The 17,882-nt window shown below is 37.4% G+C and overlaps 1 protein-coding gene across 2 annotated transcripts; it reads right to left on the bottom strand.

Moving 5' to 3' along the window:
• Positions 1-998: 998 nt before the first annotated feature.
• Positions 999-15,911, bottom strand: mef2b (myocyte enhancer factor 2b). 2 transcript variants are annotated; one of them, XM_063012780.1, is made up of 10 exons: positions 15,766-15,911; positions 8,727-8,815; positions 7,419-7,622; positions 7,125-7,253; positions 6,696-6,879; positions 5,388-5,533; positions 4,516-4,591; positions 4,325-4,427; positions 3,679-3,887; positions 999-1,082 (listed from the first exon to the last, which is right to left on the bottom strand). In XM_063012780.1, exons 2-10 carry the CDS (start codon positions 8,778-8,780, stop codon positions 1,075-1,077), a joined length of 1,113 nt encoding a protein of 370 aa, XP_062868850.1. In that variant the 5' UTR covers positions 8,781-8,815; positions 15,766-15,911; the 3' UTR covers positions 999-1,074. The 2 variants fall into 2 exon arrangements, with proteins under 2 accessions (XP_062868850.1, XP_062868849.1); XM_063012779.1 differs by lacking the exon at positions 999-1,082 and having other exon boundaries at positions 3,430-3,887.
• Positions 15,912-17,882: the final 1,971 nt, after the last annotated feature.

The following is a 17,882-nucleotide window of genomic DNA, read 5'->3' as shown; positions in this document are numbered from 1 at the left end:
CAGTTCTGCCAATAGGGCTCTGACTTAAACCTGCCCCCGAGTCAGACCGAGAGTATTTCCCACATCAGGACGGCTGTTCACATGTCTGGGAAGAGTGTGTGGCGTGATGAAGTGGGAGCGACGGCATTGACGTTTCGGTATAATCACATGCTTTATGAACATCTGCGAGGAGACCATGGCTGTTGCTATAGGCACCAGACTGAGCCTATTGAAACGAGGGCCCATGCAGACGAGCCCTTGACCCCTTGAGACGAGCCCAGACATGACCTCTGCAGCCCCTCTAGCTGCTGAACAAGGACAGGCCAGGGGTGCTGATGGGTTACAGCAACGTAACTCCTGTCTATATTCTGTCTGTATTCTTTATTGAGCTCAGGCTGTGATCAGACTGGTGTGAGATAGAACGTGTCAGTGTTATCTCTGTGAGCTGAAGCGTGCCATGTTTTCGTGTTGATTCAGATCAGGATATGATAGTGTTGTGATTTGTGTGTAAGCTGATAAAATGGATTTTTATACAATTTTGCATACATGAAGACTCTCAGTGGTTCATCTTCAGTAACCATTTTAATTTATTGCTTAGATTTTCAGTGTATTTGAAGCCTGTATTGGGTACAAAAACCCACCCTGTACAGGGTGCCAGTCCATCACACCAATCACCAATCTCTCAAACACTCATTCACATCTACTGTAGAGACAATTGAAAATACCGGGTGAGTCAAAATTCTATTATCACTAATGGATCTATTCCCGGTGAAGTGTGTGTCTGGGCTTCAAATGGTACTGTTGCTCGCTGTTTTTTGTGTTGAACATGATGGTGAACAGGATGAGACAGTTCTGTAAATCATCTTACACATATAAATTATGTTTTGTGAATAAATGGTTTTCGCCATTAAGTGTTAACATAATTTTGACTCACCCGGTATCAAATAGATGTACATGTTTTTAAATGTATAAGGAAACCAGACTGCCCAGAGTACAATCTCCTCACAGATGTTAACATGTACTGAACCCTGGTTCACCGGAGCTATGCTGCACCAACACAACACATCTTCCAGACAGCACTGTTTGTTCTGTGGATCAGCCTACTGCAACACATAATAATAATGCAGCAAATAAACAATGACTTATTAAATAGATCTTATTACTTTTGGAAAAAAATTTTAACTATGGGAGCTCCGGTTTCCTCCCACAGTCCAAAGACATGCAAGTGAGGTGAATTAGATATACAAAATTGTCCATGACTGTGTTAAACATTAAACTTGAACTGATGAATCTTGTGTAATGAGTAACTACAGTTTCTGTCATGAATGTAACCAAAGTGTAAAACATGATGTTAAAATCCTAATAAATAAATAATAGTACAGTAGTATTTTATCATCACTTTCATTGTTGTTGTTATTACTGATATTAGGGAGGCACGGTGGGTTAGTGGGTAGCACTGTTGCCTCACAACAAGGAAGTCCTGGGTTCGATTCCCAGGCAGTCCGGGTCCTTTCTGTGTGGAGTTTGCATGTTCTCCCCGTGTCTGCAGTCCAAAGACATGCAGGTGAGGTGAATTGGAGATACAAAATTGTCCATGACTGTGTTTGACATTAAACTTGAACTGATGAATCATGTGTAACCAGAAATTAATTACCTGTTCTGTCATGAATGTAAACAAAGTGTGTAAAACATGACAATAAAATCCTAATAAATTAAATACTGAAACGGAAACAACATAAAAATGAAGCTTTAATTCTGATATCAAGAAAATTTTTTACAATATTCAAAACTCAGTGGCTGGTGGATAGTAGATCATGTGCTGCCCTCTTGTGGTAAATATATTGAACATCAGTGAACACAGACAAACAGAAGTGCAGAATAAACACCGTGCAAACACAAATCACAGAGCAGAGCTGTAAGTTTACTAAAATAATAACACATTAACACACATTAAATAATGTTAAACAGCATAATTACAAGTAGAAACACTGATCAGTGAGCAGATCAGCCGGATACAGAGTTTGACTTTATTTATGTTTATTTAAAATACAGATCTGAAAAGAGAAAACAAAAGAAACTTTGGATTTGGATGCAAGGCACCAGACAACGAATGAGCTGTAATCTTTCTAAATGAAGTTTATCTGAGCACTGGAACTGGACACAGTGGATACAGACACTTGATATTTATTATAAATTATATAAATATTTATAGTGCATTTGTCATTAAAAGCTAAAGTTCATCCGTTGCTGGAATCCCTGAGAAATTTCTAAGGCATGTAATTTCTTAGATATTCATTTATTTAAAGGAACAAAATAACTGTGTTGATAAAGGACAGGGGATGAGGGCAGTTGTAGCCTAGTGGTTAGGGTACTGGACTAGTAAGTAGAAGGTTGCTGGTTCAAACCCCACCACTGCCAGGTTGCCACTGCTGGGCAAGGCTCTTAAACCCTCAATTGCTTGGACTGTATACTGTAAGTCGCTTTGGATAAAAGCATCCGCTAAATGTTGTAAATGTATAGGAAGCCAACTTTGTATACAAAACCAGGCTTCTATCTGCTCCGGTAAGATAAAAGAATAACACAAAATAAACATTTTTAGTTTGTAAGCTTACATTTTTTACATATTTTTTTTTCTTTATGCATTTTCTCCCCTTGTTCTCCATTTTTAGCGCGTCCAATTGCCCGATTGCGTCATGCTTCCTCTCCACCAATGCCGATCCCTGCTCTGATTGAGGAGAACAAAGCTAACCCACGCCCCCTCCAACAGGTGGGCAGCATGCCGTATGAATCTTATCCCCTACACTTCGATGAGTGCAGTGCAGCTCAGCGTTGTGTAAGGAGAGAGCACTCTTTTCTCATCTCTGTGCAGGCACCATCAATCAGCCAGCAGAGGTCATAATTGCACCAGTCATGAGAGATAGACCCCATCTGGCTTAGTCCCGCCCATATCTGAACAACAGGCCAATCGTTGTTCATGTGGCCACTCAGCCTTAGCCGGCAGGCAGAGCTGAGATTCAATACGATGTATTCGAGATCCAGCTCTGGTTCCAGCGTGTGTTTTTACCGCTGTGCCACCTGAGCGGCCCAAAGCTTACATTTTTAAAGCAGTGACAACTGAGGTCAGCTGAATCCCAAATGGCTCTCTCCATAAAAACATACATCATTTCCTCTACATTCAGTTAATTTGAAGTCATTTAGGATTTGCCCCTAACCTCTATATAAAGGTTTATACATGTATACATGTACTGACTGTTGATCCTCATGAGTTGATTTAGATTTTTGCCATTTATTTATTTATTTCCAACATCACTCACTCTGAAATGTAACACACAAATGTAACACAAAGGCCAGTAAATCAGTACAGAAATCTCAACTGCAAAAAATATTGGACAAAATATCTCAAGCTGTAAGATACAGACACAAAGCTATTTTAAAATAGGAAACACTGTTATTTTTACCATATGCTTTATTTTTCTTTTTAATATTAATTTAAAAAATGGTTGACCACAGTTTTCTGTTCCACCAAAATATTAAGCGACTCTTTATAAAACGCTGCTAATTAGTTTGCTCAGGGGACAACAGATAAAGGAAATGAAATTCGTCATTGGGACTGTTATCTTTGCCACCCATTTCCAATCTCCATATTTTTTACAGGCAGCTCTCCTTTCTCTTCTGCATAGCTTCCTTTCCGAAACTCACCCCTGTCAATGCTCCTGTAGGGCTCTGGAGGGGGTCGGCTCATCCCCTCTGAACCACCTGCTGGTGAATGATGGGCGGGAGGTGTAGCAGGGGAGTGTGTGTGTACAGGGGAGCTGCGTTCTGATTTGATGTTCACGTTGAGAAAAGCCTGAGGTGGGGACGAGGGTGAGGAGCCTTGTGAGGAGTAAGAGCAGCCTCCACCTGACATTCTGTATGTAGGAGCAAACATAATACAGTATAAACCAAAATCTGATCAACATGTTTACATCCACACTCAAGCAAATCAAACATTACTGAAGCATTACTTCTTTAAATGTAGCTGAAATCCTGCCAGGAAAATCCACTAAAGATAAACTGATACATCTCAAAGCTAATTTTAATGCTGATAATAAACAGAACATTCCAGTGACACAAAGAACTTAGTGGCTATTTTTAGTTATGTTGGTTTTATTTTATAGTACTTTCTACAAGTTGTTATAGCTGTTGTTATAGCTGAAAGGATCACACAGAGGTCACTAATTTAATACCACTTGTTTTTAAAATCGGATGTCCAACAAGCTCATTGTCTGGTGCCCAAATATTTTTGACCATATAGTGTACAATAAATGAACATTAAGACACTATGGCATGTATGAAGTGTTCTCACCCTGTATGCATTCCTGATGCTTGGGGTTCTTGCTGTGTAGAAGACTGCCAGGTATTTGCTGAGCTGCGCTGAAAGCCCACTGGGTATCCCGGATGGCAAAACTCTGGTGAAAAGGCCAGTAGGCTGTTATTGTACTTTTTTCTAGAATTTAAGTATAATAAAAACTGATTTAAACAGAGTTGGATGTTTACCTGAGGTGCCATAATTCCACGGCTTCCCCATGGTCACCATGTGTCCACCAGAGTGCATACTCTGATACAGAGCTCTCTGATACAAACACAACACATGTACTTCAGAGTCAAGTAAAAATAATGATACATGAGTTCGAATTTCAGCTCTGCTAACAGCCGGCCAGCAACACACGGCCTACATCGACAATAATTTGCTCGTATTAGGGTGGGAAAGTTTAAGGGGATTCTTCATATCTGCTGCAATTACGACCTCTGCTGGCTGATCAACGGTGCCTGCTTGGCTGGGAAGCTTGTCTGTCACATGTTTTCATTAGCCAGTCCAGCATCTGCACAGGTAGACCTACATGGTGAATGTAACTAATAAAATGCCTAATGTGCATTTTATTAGGCAAGGGTACAGGATAGACCAGCAGCTATAGGGCAATTCAGTGTCTCCAATTAACCTGACTGCATGTTTTTGGACTGTGGGAGGAAACCGGAGCACCCGGAGGAAACCCAGGCAGACACAGGGAGAACATGCAAACTCCACACAGAAAGGACCCAGACCACCCCGTCTGGGGATCGAACCCAGGACCTTCTTGCTGTGAGGCGACAGTGCTACCCACTGAGCCACCGTGCCGCCCACCTGGATGAAACATTTAATGAAAATAAATAATGATGAATTAATAAATAAATTAATTGTACATTTTGTCATGTATAAAAATCAAATAAATTCAAACATTGCAAAAAAAAAAGTCAATTATAAAAGTTCCACTTTAGTTTACTGGAAATCTGCTAAAACAGGAACTGATTGTATTTGTAACAAACAGCTGCAAGATCTCACAAAAACACATAATAATAATAATAATGTAATAACTGGCAGAATCTCTCACCGCACTGTTCAAATTTCCACGCGCTCCGCCCATTCCTGGATGACCTTCGACACGGCGCCCTTCGCTGGTCAAACTCAGAGGAGGTGGAGTCTTCATCTCCAGCGCTCTGCTCAGGTTGCCATGGGAAAACATCGAATAGCCAATGCCTTCGCCCACACGCAGACATATGGGAAGTGAAAACAAGATGTGGGTGAATTTCTTTTTCACTTTATCCCCCCTCCATCTCTGCCTCTCACACTCTCTGTCTGAAAGCAGAAGTCATTTCTATAGCAGACCGTCAGTTCAGTATCGACGTGTCACATCTGTATATGTGATACGAACCAGAGGCGTTAACTGCGCCCCATGCACATTCAGCTGCACTCAGTCGGTGCAACTTTACAGCTAGAACCCGGTGCACATACGACTTCATGTCAAAGGTGGATACAGTCCAAACATAGCATCACAGAGCTTAGTACTAAAAACTGGAGTGAACCATGACCTGTGGTCGGCTGCTTCAGCTCGGTGAATCGATGTGCATTGCTGTTAATAACAGTACACGGTTTGAGCTAAAGGCTGCTTCAAGATGTCCAGCAGGTGCAGTTTTCTGCACAAAAACCACAGATCTGCCTCCAACTACTGTTTCACATGTGATTGTGAGAGTTTGTGTGAAAGTGTGTATGAGTTCTGGTTCATAGCTGTACTTCCTGTGTTCAAAGCTTGAATATATTAAAGGTTTACTTACTGTAAGCCTCAATGCCTTGCTTTATAACAGAAACTGATTTGCACACATTTTTAAGCAAGGTAAGAGATTAAGTCTTCTTTTTCTTACATCCAGGCAAAGTGCTTGAAGAAATTAAATCTGTTCCATCAGAAACACATTTGTAGATAATTTAGTCATTACTACCAGTCATACAAAACCACACTTATGTCTATTAAAGTTATCTGAACACCTACACTGATAACTAACATCTACGTGTAAGGGCATGTACAGGGGTCTAAGACCACTAGTGAAACTGTTTCTACATTTTATGCACTAAAACATTGGGACACCCCTTCTAATTACTGAATTAATTTGCTAACAGGTGAAATAAATGAATTATAGAAAGGAAATTGTATACTTCAAACCTCTAACTGCAGCAACAGTTTCTGTTCCAGTATGTTTATTAACAGTTTCTTTTTAACATTTAATTCTGAACTCATATTCTTTGTATTTCATAAAATTTCTCAATATTCCCTTTAAATTATTTTCCTAAAGTCATACCAGCTAACATAAATGAAATCACATAAAAATAAATAGATTGCACTTTTTTTAAGTACACAAAAATGTACCTGTATGTGAAGCCATAAGTGCAGTGTGTGTGTTGGGTCCTGCAGGGCCAGTAGATCCAGGCCTGGAGCTTAAAGGCTTAAAGGCTGGAGCTCGGTTCGCTCCCAGGCTCGGGTTTGATGGGTGCCCGTTCTCACAGCCAACACCCATCAGCAGCTGAGTCTCTGATGTAAGGAGAGAAGGAGGCTGTCGAGAAAAATCGGCACATCGTTTAGATCTTATTTACTGATGTTTAATAACAACTGGTCAACCTCCTGCAAACCCCTTACAGAGACTGACCAGAGGCAAGGATCAAACCTATGTATATAGAACCCACATTGCCAGTGCCACAGTCACACCCAATTTAGCTGTAAGGTGGTAGTAAATACAAAAAGTCAAAAAGAAGTGACACACACACAGTTCTCAGTTTAAACTCTTTTGATAGTACTAACATAGTATCGTTGTCGGGTGATGGAGAGGTCCATTCCTTCATTTAGCAGATATTTCTCCTGTCCTGTCTGCATGCCATCTTCATGATCAAGATCAGATCCCTCCAAGCCGAGCCCTTTCCTGCGTAAAGTCTTCAGGTGGCCCAAAAATGGAGACAAATGTTTTAACATAACACATAACTGTGTCTTCTGACATTTATATAATAATATTTCTTCCAACAACAAAAGACAAATATGAAGAGTAAATAAGACTCATAAACTCTTCCTGTCAAAATCAGCAGTAGAACATGAGTGTACCTCCAGTATGTCGTGGTTAGTGCGGCTCTCGTGAGGCTCGCTGTACTCTGTATATTTGAGCAAAACTTTATCCATGTCAGTGCTGGCGTACTGGAAGAGGCGATTGGTGCTGTTGAAGATGATGAGGGCGATCTCGCAGTCACACAGCACACTCAGCTCGTAGGCTTTTTTCATCAGGCCAAACTTACGCTTGGTAAATGTCACCTAGAGGAACCACAGGTCTTTGTTAGAGGGTCAGTTTTAGATTTAATGTTAGAGTACACCTGTACCATCTCTCAGGGTTCAGCTGTGTATTAGGGATAATCCAGAGACAACTGTGTTTCTAAAAAACTTACAGTACAGAGAGCATCAAACAACCAAACTGAGAAAGACTGTATTATAACTGTTAACACTGCAACCACAATCATTTTAGTTCCATATCACAGTTATACAGTTATAAAAATAGCTTTTATGCACTATTATTTTACTATTTCATAGTAACATGCTGTTCTTTTACCCTGTACAATCCCAGATATCTTCACATGTATAAATCTGAGTGTCCTTAGTCACATGAACACTAAGTACAAAGTCAGTTAAATAAAAACAGAAAGAGAAAAAAGAAAGGAAGATTATAAATATATCACATCACAGTTAAAACATATAACTGCCCAGTTTCTGATTTAATGCACCAGAATTCATTATTCCCTCGAATGTTTCCTAATTAGTTAAACTAATCCTACCAACATGCAAGTTCCATGCCTGACCTGCATGCTGTTTTATTTAATTATATTTTATTTAAAAATTAAATAAAAAGTTCAAAACATTATGTAAAAGCTTTTCAAAATATGAGCATAACATGATCTAATCATTTACATACAATAAACATGTACAGTAAAGAACTTTTACAGTATAAACTTTAATTATTATTAATTTAGTGCAATTATAACATATTTTTAATATTAATAATTGTGAATAATTTCATTACAAAAATAATGATTTTATTAAACTTTTAATTGAAAACAACAATAAAAAGTTTACTATGTGGATCAACTCAAAAAAATTGTTTTATAAAGACATGTATCCAAATTGAAACTTTATTCTAAAACTTTATTCTATCTGAACAATTAGAAATATGACTATTAGTGTGACCTGAATATTTTTTCTTTTTTTCTTTTCTTTTTAAAAAGTCAAATTCAGGTATTTAGTTGGTATGGGTTGAATCAAACAAATTTTATAAAATCTTTGCTAAATGTTTAAATTTCAAGACAAAAGTTACCAGTTAAACATTGCTAATGAATGTTTAAATATGAAGTAACTATACAGCCATACCTGACGGTTTCGTTGATCAAGAATACGGGAAATCTGAATCTTCTTTCGGCCCATGATGTCAGTGGGTCAGCTGTCCTTTCTTTACTATGCTGTAAAAAATCAACTCTCAGTTTACATTATGCTGTGACAATGCCGCTGTTTGAACAAATAATTATGTAAAAAATATTTTTATTAATGAATAAACTAACTTAGACATTACAGACATAATACATAAATGGCTAAATGCAGCATCACTTAAATCCTCCAATCATTCAATTATTCATTCATTCATTTTATATCTTGAGTTACAGTGCAGTGAGTCCCATCGTCCTGGCATCATCTACAAGTGTTTATTTGCACCCCTGAGAAGAATCAGTGACTAAAGTTAGTCCAGAATAACACCCACACAGTCTGCATGGTCCCAGGGTGAGTGTGAACATTTCCACTGGGCACTGGGTTAAAAATATGGCATCTCCATTTAAAGGTAGAATAAGCAGTTTTGTATCCTAAGTTAAAATAACAGCACGTCTCAGTACGGGTTAAGTTCCTGTCCGCCCCCTGATCTCTCACAAGCAAACTGTACCCTAATAGTACATCTAAAAGTCTTTACAAGCGGCCAAGGGCATTAAAACAAACTACAAATAAAACAGCGAGCAAAGCCTAGTTGTTTGACAATGAGAGTATGATTAAAGTAAGAGTTGGGGCCAATTAAAAAAAAAACTAAAATCCAGTTTCAGTGCACATGTGGCCAATTCTGTGCAAATGTCAACCATACCAAATCATAGAAACTGCCAACATTAAACTAAGTTCAACTGTTTTAAACTGCTTCGTGAAATTTGAGTCACTTAAGCATTTGCCTGTTCTTTAACAAAATTAGCAAAACTTTAAATGTTGACTGGAAACACAATACCAGTTCTAACATTAAGAAAATACATATCAACATGAACCATTGACAAGAGACCTAAAAAGCAGTTCACAGGTAGATTTGCCATAAAGAATGGGATAAACTGCCCAAATGTATTGTTAGATTTCGTTATACTTATGTCCATATACTTATGGTAAATAGTGATGTCTATGTGATCTTTTCAGCTATAACAACAGCCACTCTTCTCAGAAGATTTTGTATTTCTCTGAGACTCTGTGCCCATTTAATTGAAAAAGCATTTGAATGGCTGGGCACTGATGTCGGACAAGAAAGCATCAATTGATGCTCCAGTTTATTCCAAAGCTGTTCAGTCAGGTTTGTGCAGGCCACTGAAGTTTCCTTAAACCGAGAAGATTTGTTTAACAACCTGGAGTTCTGCTCCAGGGTCTAGGATCAACAGCAGCTGAGTTATGCAATGTTTGGTCATAAAAGGTTAAGTGCTAAAGTAAGTACAGAATACAATAAACATACAGAAAGGAAATGCTCCAACTTTGGGAAATACTCTATCATTTAACTTTAAGCTCAATAGAGAAAAGATTGGTTGACCTTAGTAAAAAAAAAAAAAAAAAGCAACTTGCACTCCAGCCAAGAAATATTAACACTGGCAGTAAAAACTCAAAGGAAATTGTTCCAAGAACAGTAATCTATCACTATATTAGTGGTCCCTATAATTGTGGATGTAACATTTAACATATACATATATATGTGATCTTCAGGTGGGGTGGCCAAACCTTTAGCCATACAATGCAAGTCCAAACCTTATATAGTCTTGAATAGCATGGTACATGGTAGTTCCTCTTTTATATTTAGTAAACTATGATAAGATCAGAGTGTCATTGCTCTTCAATGGTCCCGTTTTTCTAAAAAAAAAAAATTTAGTATGTGGTTGGTTACCAGATTCCTCTGTATAGAACACACTTCATGTTTTAGGAGAAAAGATGCAAAATGTCTGAGATCCACCACTACACCCCCTCTTACATACTAGACTTATTTGACCTGGCCTATTTTTGGAACTTCTGACCCAATGGTGAACGGATATGGCGCCTCGGTTCCCATGACCCAGTAATGCCTGCTGCCCTTTTGCCCACTCCTGGCATCCTGATGCACAAGAAATATCCATAGAAATCTAGAACGGTTTGCATTCTGACCCAAAATAACATGATTAACTATATCTGTTTATTTCACAGGTGAGTGTGTGTTACTGGACAGTTGGTGTGCACAGATATGAATAGAAATGTGGGGAAGTGGCCTCAGCTATATAAGATGTTTATCACAAACCTGTTGCTTAGTTCCTCATCTTTACTAATACCCCAGTAAAAAAAAAAAAATAGTACAGTAAGTCCATAATTAAAGCTAAAGATCAGCAAGTGCAAATAAGTACACAGATCCTGTCCATCTTAAACTGTGGTTTACAAAGGTGGACAAAGCAAAGGAAACAACACACAAAAATCACAATTATGCCGAATGTTAATCACATCTTTTAATTATTAACATGTACCAGCTATAAAAACTGTAGGTAACACTTTAGAACACAAGTCCTCAGCTTTTATGTCGGATAGGCTGCAACAAAAAAAAATTTGTGTCACCAGCAGCTCACATACGTTTAAGCATAATCACTGGTTCAGAAGACCTGGCCGCACTTACAGGTTGTGAACGCTTGCTTTATAATGGAACACATGCACTCACAGAGCACTTCTTAAGGTACACACTTTCATTTATTATTTCATAAGACAATCTACCATACAGATAAACTTTGTAGGTATACAGTTACTGATTGTAGCCTTTTTTCACCTCACCATACCCTATTAATCAATCAGAATCACCGACCAGATGATAAAATTTTACTTTGCATTCACAGTGTATCCAGAGAGAAAGAAAAACGCTATAGAGCATCAAAATGTACTTTTTCTGTTGTGCTGAGATATAACCAGGCCATGGGTGGTGTGGTCAAGCTGGATCAACTGAAATGTCTGTACAAGACACACATCAAGACAGGTATAGCTACGTGCTTTGTGAGCATACAAAAATGTATAGATACAGCAATAAATGTACATAAAAGTGGTAAATACAGCAGATGACACATGTTTCTCATTAATAATCACTGCTTTAGGAAAATGTGTAAAGTATGTCTGTAAAAATATGTGACTTTTCAGTCAAAAGCTGGTTTTCATATTTGGTCAAATATGTGTGTGCTCTTCTACACTTAATATATTAACATAGGATTACAAATATTATTATAATATATTGTAGTAAACACTGCAGTAAATATTCTACATGGTTGTACGGTGTAATTAATCTGTGAACAGTGTTGAGTCCTTTGCTATGAGACGCATGAGCGAAGCAAAGAAGCTAGTGAAAGCAAAAGCAATCCCATAATATTTAAATATTCTTATGTACATATATTCTTTATACCATATCCTGCCTAATTCTGGCCTCTTGGGTTGCAGCGAATTTATTCACTTTATTTTAACTGTAAAACACAAAATATTAGGATTTCTTAATGTTCAGTCTGTGGGCCAGGTGCAACCATTGGCAGATAAAATTACAGTGAACACTTCTGTATTTGAGGCTTTTACTGCAATGCATTAATAGACTTTTTTCTCGACTGTATGTAATATATTTTATTTATCATTATTAATTATTATCTTTATTCTAAAGCGTCAACACTAAAGAAAGAGTTGGCTATTCATCACTGCATCAAGCACATCTGGTACTTTTTCCCATCAGTCACTGGTCCAGTACCAGAGGTTTTAGTATCATTTAAAGCTTTAAGAATTTATCACACAATCTTGAAACCCTCACATATTTTCGGTTAGCGCTGGCACTTTATCATCACAGCTTCCTCTCAATGCCTCCCAGAGGCCAACCAGTGGAAAAGAAGACTAACAAACACAAAGCAGTCAGAGAACCACAGCATTTCTCCCACAGGAACCATGACAGACTAATTGCTGGACCCTCACAGGACCAACAGTGTTTTAACACCAACAGCAAACAGTTTCATCATAACTGCACAGAGTCTCCACAGCCTGGTTTATAACATGAACTATTAAGCATTTTACACAGTCATATACACGATTGTGTTTAATAAATACAAAATAATTATAATAATACAATATAATAATAAAATAATACCACTCAGCCTATTTGTTTGCAATGTATGATCTATTAAGAAGAAGCTACTTAAAAAGGCCAGTTTGATCGGCCAGCGAACCTGCAATGTGTTTTTTACTTATATTAAATTCTTTTTTTGAAAATAATAAAAATTCTTGGAAATGCCCAGTCATCTGTTTATTTAAATACGGATTAGTACAAGAAATATTTTACTGGAAACCATCAAAAAAAGCCAAATTGGTGGTGCGGTGATAATGGTAGCTGCGCAACAGCACCAGGGTCTTTGACATGGATTCAAACCTCACCTCAAGTCACCTTCCAGTTTTCACTTGGAAGTGTAGTGTGTAATCTGGATACCTCCCAAGTAAGACAGAATTGCTTTGATGATACAGGTCTAAATTTCACATTATTACAACGCAACATTTCAACGCATTATAACAATCTCAATGTCTCTGCGGAAAACATTACTCTAAATTTTAGGATGTGAGTTGTAGTTAAAGTATTAAAAAATAATCATTACTAGCACTACTGAACTTTAAACCTGGATCCCAGCGGTGGTGGGCTAGTGCAATGGACAAATGCGCCACCTGAGCACCCAACAGTAAACATTTTTAATGCAAATAATCTCTGCTTCAACCTCTGTAAAGGTGTAAATTCACCATACTGTTAAAAGTGTGACATAAGAACTTGATTTATTGCCACATGTAGCTACAGGAATTTTATTGAAAATGTTTTGGTAATTTTCAGCCAGCACATTTTCAGCTTCTTTCACAGTTTAGTGTTTTACAGTGTTGAGTAACTGTTTAGATAAAGTGTTACCAAAATATTATATGTAATTTAATATAATGTTAATGTCTCTTCTCCTCAACAATAATCGTAATGCCTTATTAAAAACTGCTCAAAAGCCTTTGACTGGCAGGACCGGTTCTAAAAACTGAACCATATAATCAGTTTTATTCAGCTCATGTTTAAGGCAAAACTTATTCATCAATATTCTGTCCATTCAGATTTGTTGCCTCTGTAAACACACACTAAAATGCAATGTCAGTGTGAAACTTCATGGCTGCTCCTCAGAGACACTGAGCAGATAAGAAACTAAACTCAGTCAAAAATAGAAAGCCAGACTTGTATTTGCATAGGAAAGTATACATTCATCCACAAAACTGCTGCAGACAGGACTGAGTAGTACAGTCTACACGAGGAGATATAAACACCTGTTGATGTGTTACACTTTAGAACAAATGTGCATAATTGTATGGTGCTGTAGGGAACAATATAATATCTGTTACACATGACATCAGGATAGTGTAAGTGCTGCACAGATCCTGGATCTTGAACACTTGTGTTTGGTTTGAGTTCTCAGTTATCGTCACTGTTGAGCTTGGCATGTTAGGTACATTTTCTATTACCTTCCAAAATAAAAGCCAGTGGGTGGATTAGCTACTTTAAATTATCTCTGTGTATAAGCACTTGAGTCCTGTATTTAGTATTAGTATGTATTATGCCTTAAATATAAATAATAAAGTTGCATGTTTTTATTGCCATTTAATTTTTCTGGGGTGAAAATACAGACAATGACATGCTTTGGACAGTCTTTTACATTTTTAAAAACTGAATTCACAATTTTACAAACCAGTACCATTTTACTGTGCAGTCATTCACACTTTTTAGTAACCTGCCTCATCCTGGTCAGGCTCATTTAGGTTTGTCCTATCCAAATAATGCAAGGTGAAAAGGATAGTAAACCACTGACTATTAAAAGGAAGATGCCTATACACTCAATCAGAATCATCCCCGGGGGAAGTTTACAGTAACCAGCTTTAGGAAGGTAAAGGAAAATTCAAATATCTTGAAGAAACTTTACACAGACAGTAAACTGAGGTATTATTCAAGCCCTGGTTACTGAAGCATCAACAGTTTTGATAGCAACAGTCATGAGTCAGTGGTTTATTTCACCACAATAATTATATTTAATGACAGAAAATAAGTCTCTTGCTGGTGGGTATGAATGTGGCACGCAAATGGATATGAATTTCAAACTCCTAACTACTGTATTAAAATGCTTTTTGCATTTTTAAAGTGCATTTTGCTATGCTGTTCAAGGTAAAATGGGTCAAGATGTAAAAACACAGTTCAGTGGGGTGCAGTTCATTACAAATTAAATCCTACTTTACAACTAAAGTCAAACTTTTAAAGACATTTATTGTGGAGCATTTAGCTTATCCTTTGCATTAGGTGTCAGTTTGGGATTTTAATATCCCAATATATTCTCCTATTTATTTAGACAACGGAAGTCACCACCATCATTCATAATTACTAACAAGAAATTAGAAGGCCTTGCCACAAAGTTAAATCACATGGAATACATTTCTGCACCACCACATTGTTATTCTAAGTTGCAAAAATAATTTACATTCCAAGACTGCCATGACATACGCCTCTCTTACAGGCTGCATGTATTACACTTAAACTTAAAAGCGTTAACACAAAATATATTTGTGTATAAAATAAATATTAATTAATAAATTATACTTCATTGTGCGCAAATCAAAATAGACCCCTAGTGGTTCAGTTATGTGTTACACTGATTTTATCAATTATGATCAGTTATGTATTACACAAGTACATAAAGTACATTAACTAATTAATCTAAACATAAAATCAAAATATGCAACAGGAAAAAAGTAAAAGTTGACAGACATAACAGAAAGAAACTTGAAACATGGGTTGAATTATGCACGACTCTTATAGTGCACATATGCTACTTTAAACACAATTCAGTTATTAAAGATTTACCAGGTGAGAAGTAAAGATATACATTAAACATCCAACAAACACCAAAACATGCTGCATATTTCACTTCACAAGACAAACATATCTGTACATGGGCAGATCTTGGGTTTCATCAGTCATCCAATTCTGTTTACTTCTAATGTAAGAGTTCTAATGTAAGAGTTCTAATGTAAGAGTTCTAATGAAAGAGTTCTAATGTAAGAGTTCTAATGTAAGAGTTATAAATCTAACCTGATGATGATGATGGTGCAGGGGTTAGTGAAGGAGAAGCAGCTCTGCAGAAGTTCTGGATCTGTACAGCAGTTTCAGTGCGATGCTCTGATGCGCTTCATCCTCCAGCTGTTCATCTACCATCTGCCCCTCTGAGGTCATTAGCATAATCCCGCCCACATTGCACGCCATTGGCTTAAATTAACGCCAATCAACCACCAAACATCCTCCACTTAGCAGCAATCGTGTCATTACAGCTGTAAAACAAACGCAAAGCAGTTAGCAGAAGTCAAATGAATGGGTTTTTTTAATGTGCAGGTATTTTAAAACTTTAACCTATAAAACTACTAATATATTTAACTCAAACTGTGAAAATAAAGTCTTTAATTAATTATAAGAACTGAAATTAAAATGAAAAACACCTAGATCCAGATTTGGTTTCAAATTAAGGGTTTGGAAAATTTATATTTAGGGGCAAATTAAAAAAAGCCTAAACATATTCAGAATTAATTGTATTTATTAATTATATATATAACGTTCTCCCTGTGTCTGTCTGGGTTTCCTCCCACAGTCCAAAAACATGCAGTCAGGTTAATTGGAGACACTGAATTGCCCTATAGGTGAATGGGTGTGTGTGTGTGCGTGGCTGGTGTCCATGCTGCTTGAGGGTGTGTTCAAGAATACTAAGGAACTGTTTTCAAGTGTGTGTTTATGTGTGTGTGTGTGTGTGTCTGCCCTGCAATGGACTGGCGCCCCATTGAGGGTGTTACTGTGTGCCTTGCGCCCATTAAAAAGCTGGGATGGGCTCTATAACCCCCCCCCCCCCCCCCTAATTGGATAAGCGGTTAAGAAAGTGAGTGAGAGAATTATACATAATGTTTTCCCTGTGCCCACCTGGGTTGCCTCCCAACCTGCCTCCCTTGCAGTCACGCAAACTGGAGCTACTAAAGTGCCTTAAGTGTGAGTATGTGTGAATGTGTGTGTGTGTAAGAGTGAGTGAGTGTTGGTGGGTGGGTGGTTGCCCTGGGTGCCCTGTAATGGACTGGCAACCTGTCCAGGGTGACTTTGGCCCAATTAATCATATCCAGCACAGCCTTGACCAGGATAAAGCAGTGGTTAATCACACAATGAATTAATAAATGTTTGCTTGTTTGTTTGATTGTTTAGTAGGTACTTTATCCTGACTGGGTTTACGATGTGTCCTCGACCACCTGGAAAAATGGTAACAGGACAAATTACAGGCATGTCCACTCCAGGCAAGTTATGTCCATAATTATATTTAATAGTTTAAGAGAACCTGATTAATTTTACCTTTTAAAATTACAAATAAAGAAAGAGGAACTACAGGCTTTTTTAGGTTATTTATGTGCACATCTGCTTTATCAAACACAATCAGCACCATTTGTGTTCAAATATAAACCGAGTTCTGGCCACACAGGGTATGACTTCTGAAAAACTGTATTCAGGAAAGAAAAACTCTACAATACATATATCAGACGACCGAGTTTATTAAATTATGAAAATAAAAGAAAACAAAACATTTGGGGTGTAGTAAAGGATAAATGGGGGAATTATTTCAGAAACCATAGTATTACTAATAGTAAGTAATAATAGTAAGTATTCTAATAAAGTGAAATCTCATTTATTTTTTTCATAAGAAACAAATGTACGACATGAGTTTTAAAAAAGATGCTTGTATTTTGGGGGAAATATTTTGGGTCGCAGTGGTGCAGCTGATAATGTGGCACCAACTGTGTTTTTCTGAGGTTGTGCAACATGATAGTACGACATTTATTAAAGGACAAAAGTGCATTTAAAGTAACTTGTGAAAAAAGTCCTGTAGTATCTGGTACCACAACATTACCAGCAGGTCCTTCAACTTCTGAGTGTTACACATTTTGGCAAGGTGGGGTTAGTTCTAATGTTTTGGCTCATCAGTGTATATTTTGTTCTTTGAGATGCCAAAATGTTTAAAAATGACTTTTAAATGAATGCTTTATTTTAATGTTACGACAATACTTCAAATTAAAATAATGGAATTTGACAATAAATGCACCATGCATCATGACATCTATGTACACTGTATGACCAAACGTATTTGGAAACCTGACCATGAGCTTAGAGTTTTCAGCTATAAA

This window comes from Trichomycterus rosablanca, chromosome 17, assembly GCF_030014385.1.
Source record: "Trichomycterus rosablanca isolate fTriRos1 chromosome 17, fTriRos1.hap1, whole genome shotgun sequence".
NCBI lineage: Eukaryota > Metazoa > Chordata > Actinopteri > Siluriformes > Trichomycteridae > Trichomycterus > Trichomycterus rosablanca.
This window is presented reverse-complemented; position numbering and strand designations above follow the sequence as displayed.

Excerpts from the sequence above, each read along its gene's own strand:
- mef2b (XM_063012779.1), bottom strand. The coding sequence starts at position 8,780 with ATGGGCCGAAAGAAGATTCAGATTTCCCGTATTCTTGATCAACGAAAC. Across the intron at positions 7,623-8,726 it reads TTGATCAACGAAACCGTCAG|GTGACATTTACCAAGCGTAA; the intron begins GTATGGCTGTAT and ends TGGTTCCTCTAG. Across the intron at positions 4,592-5,387 it reads GTGGAAATTTGAACAGTGCG|AGAGCTCTGTATCAGAGTAT; the intron begins GTGAGAGATTCT and ends TGTTTGTATCAG.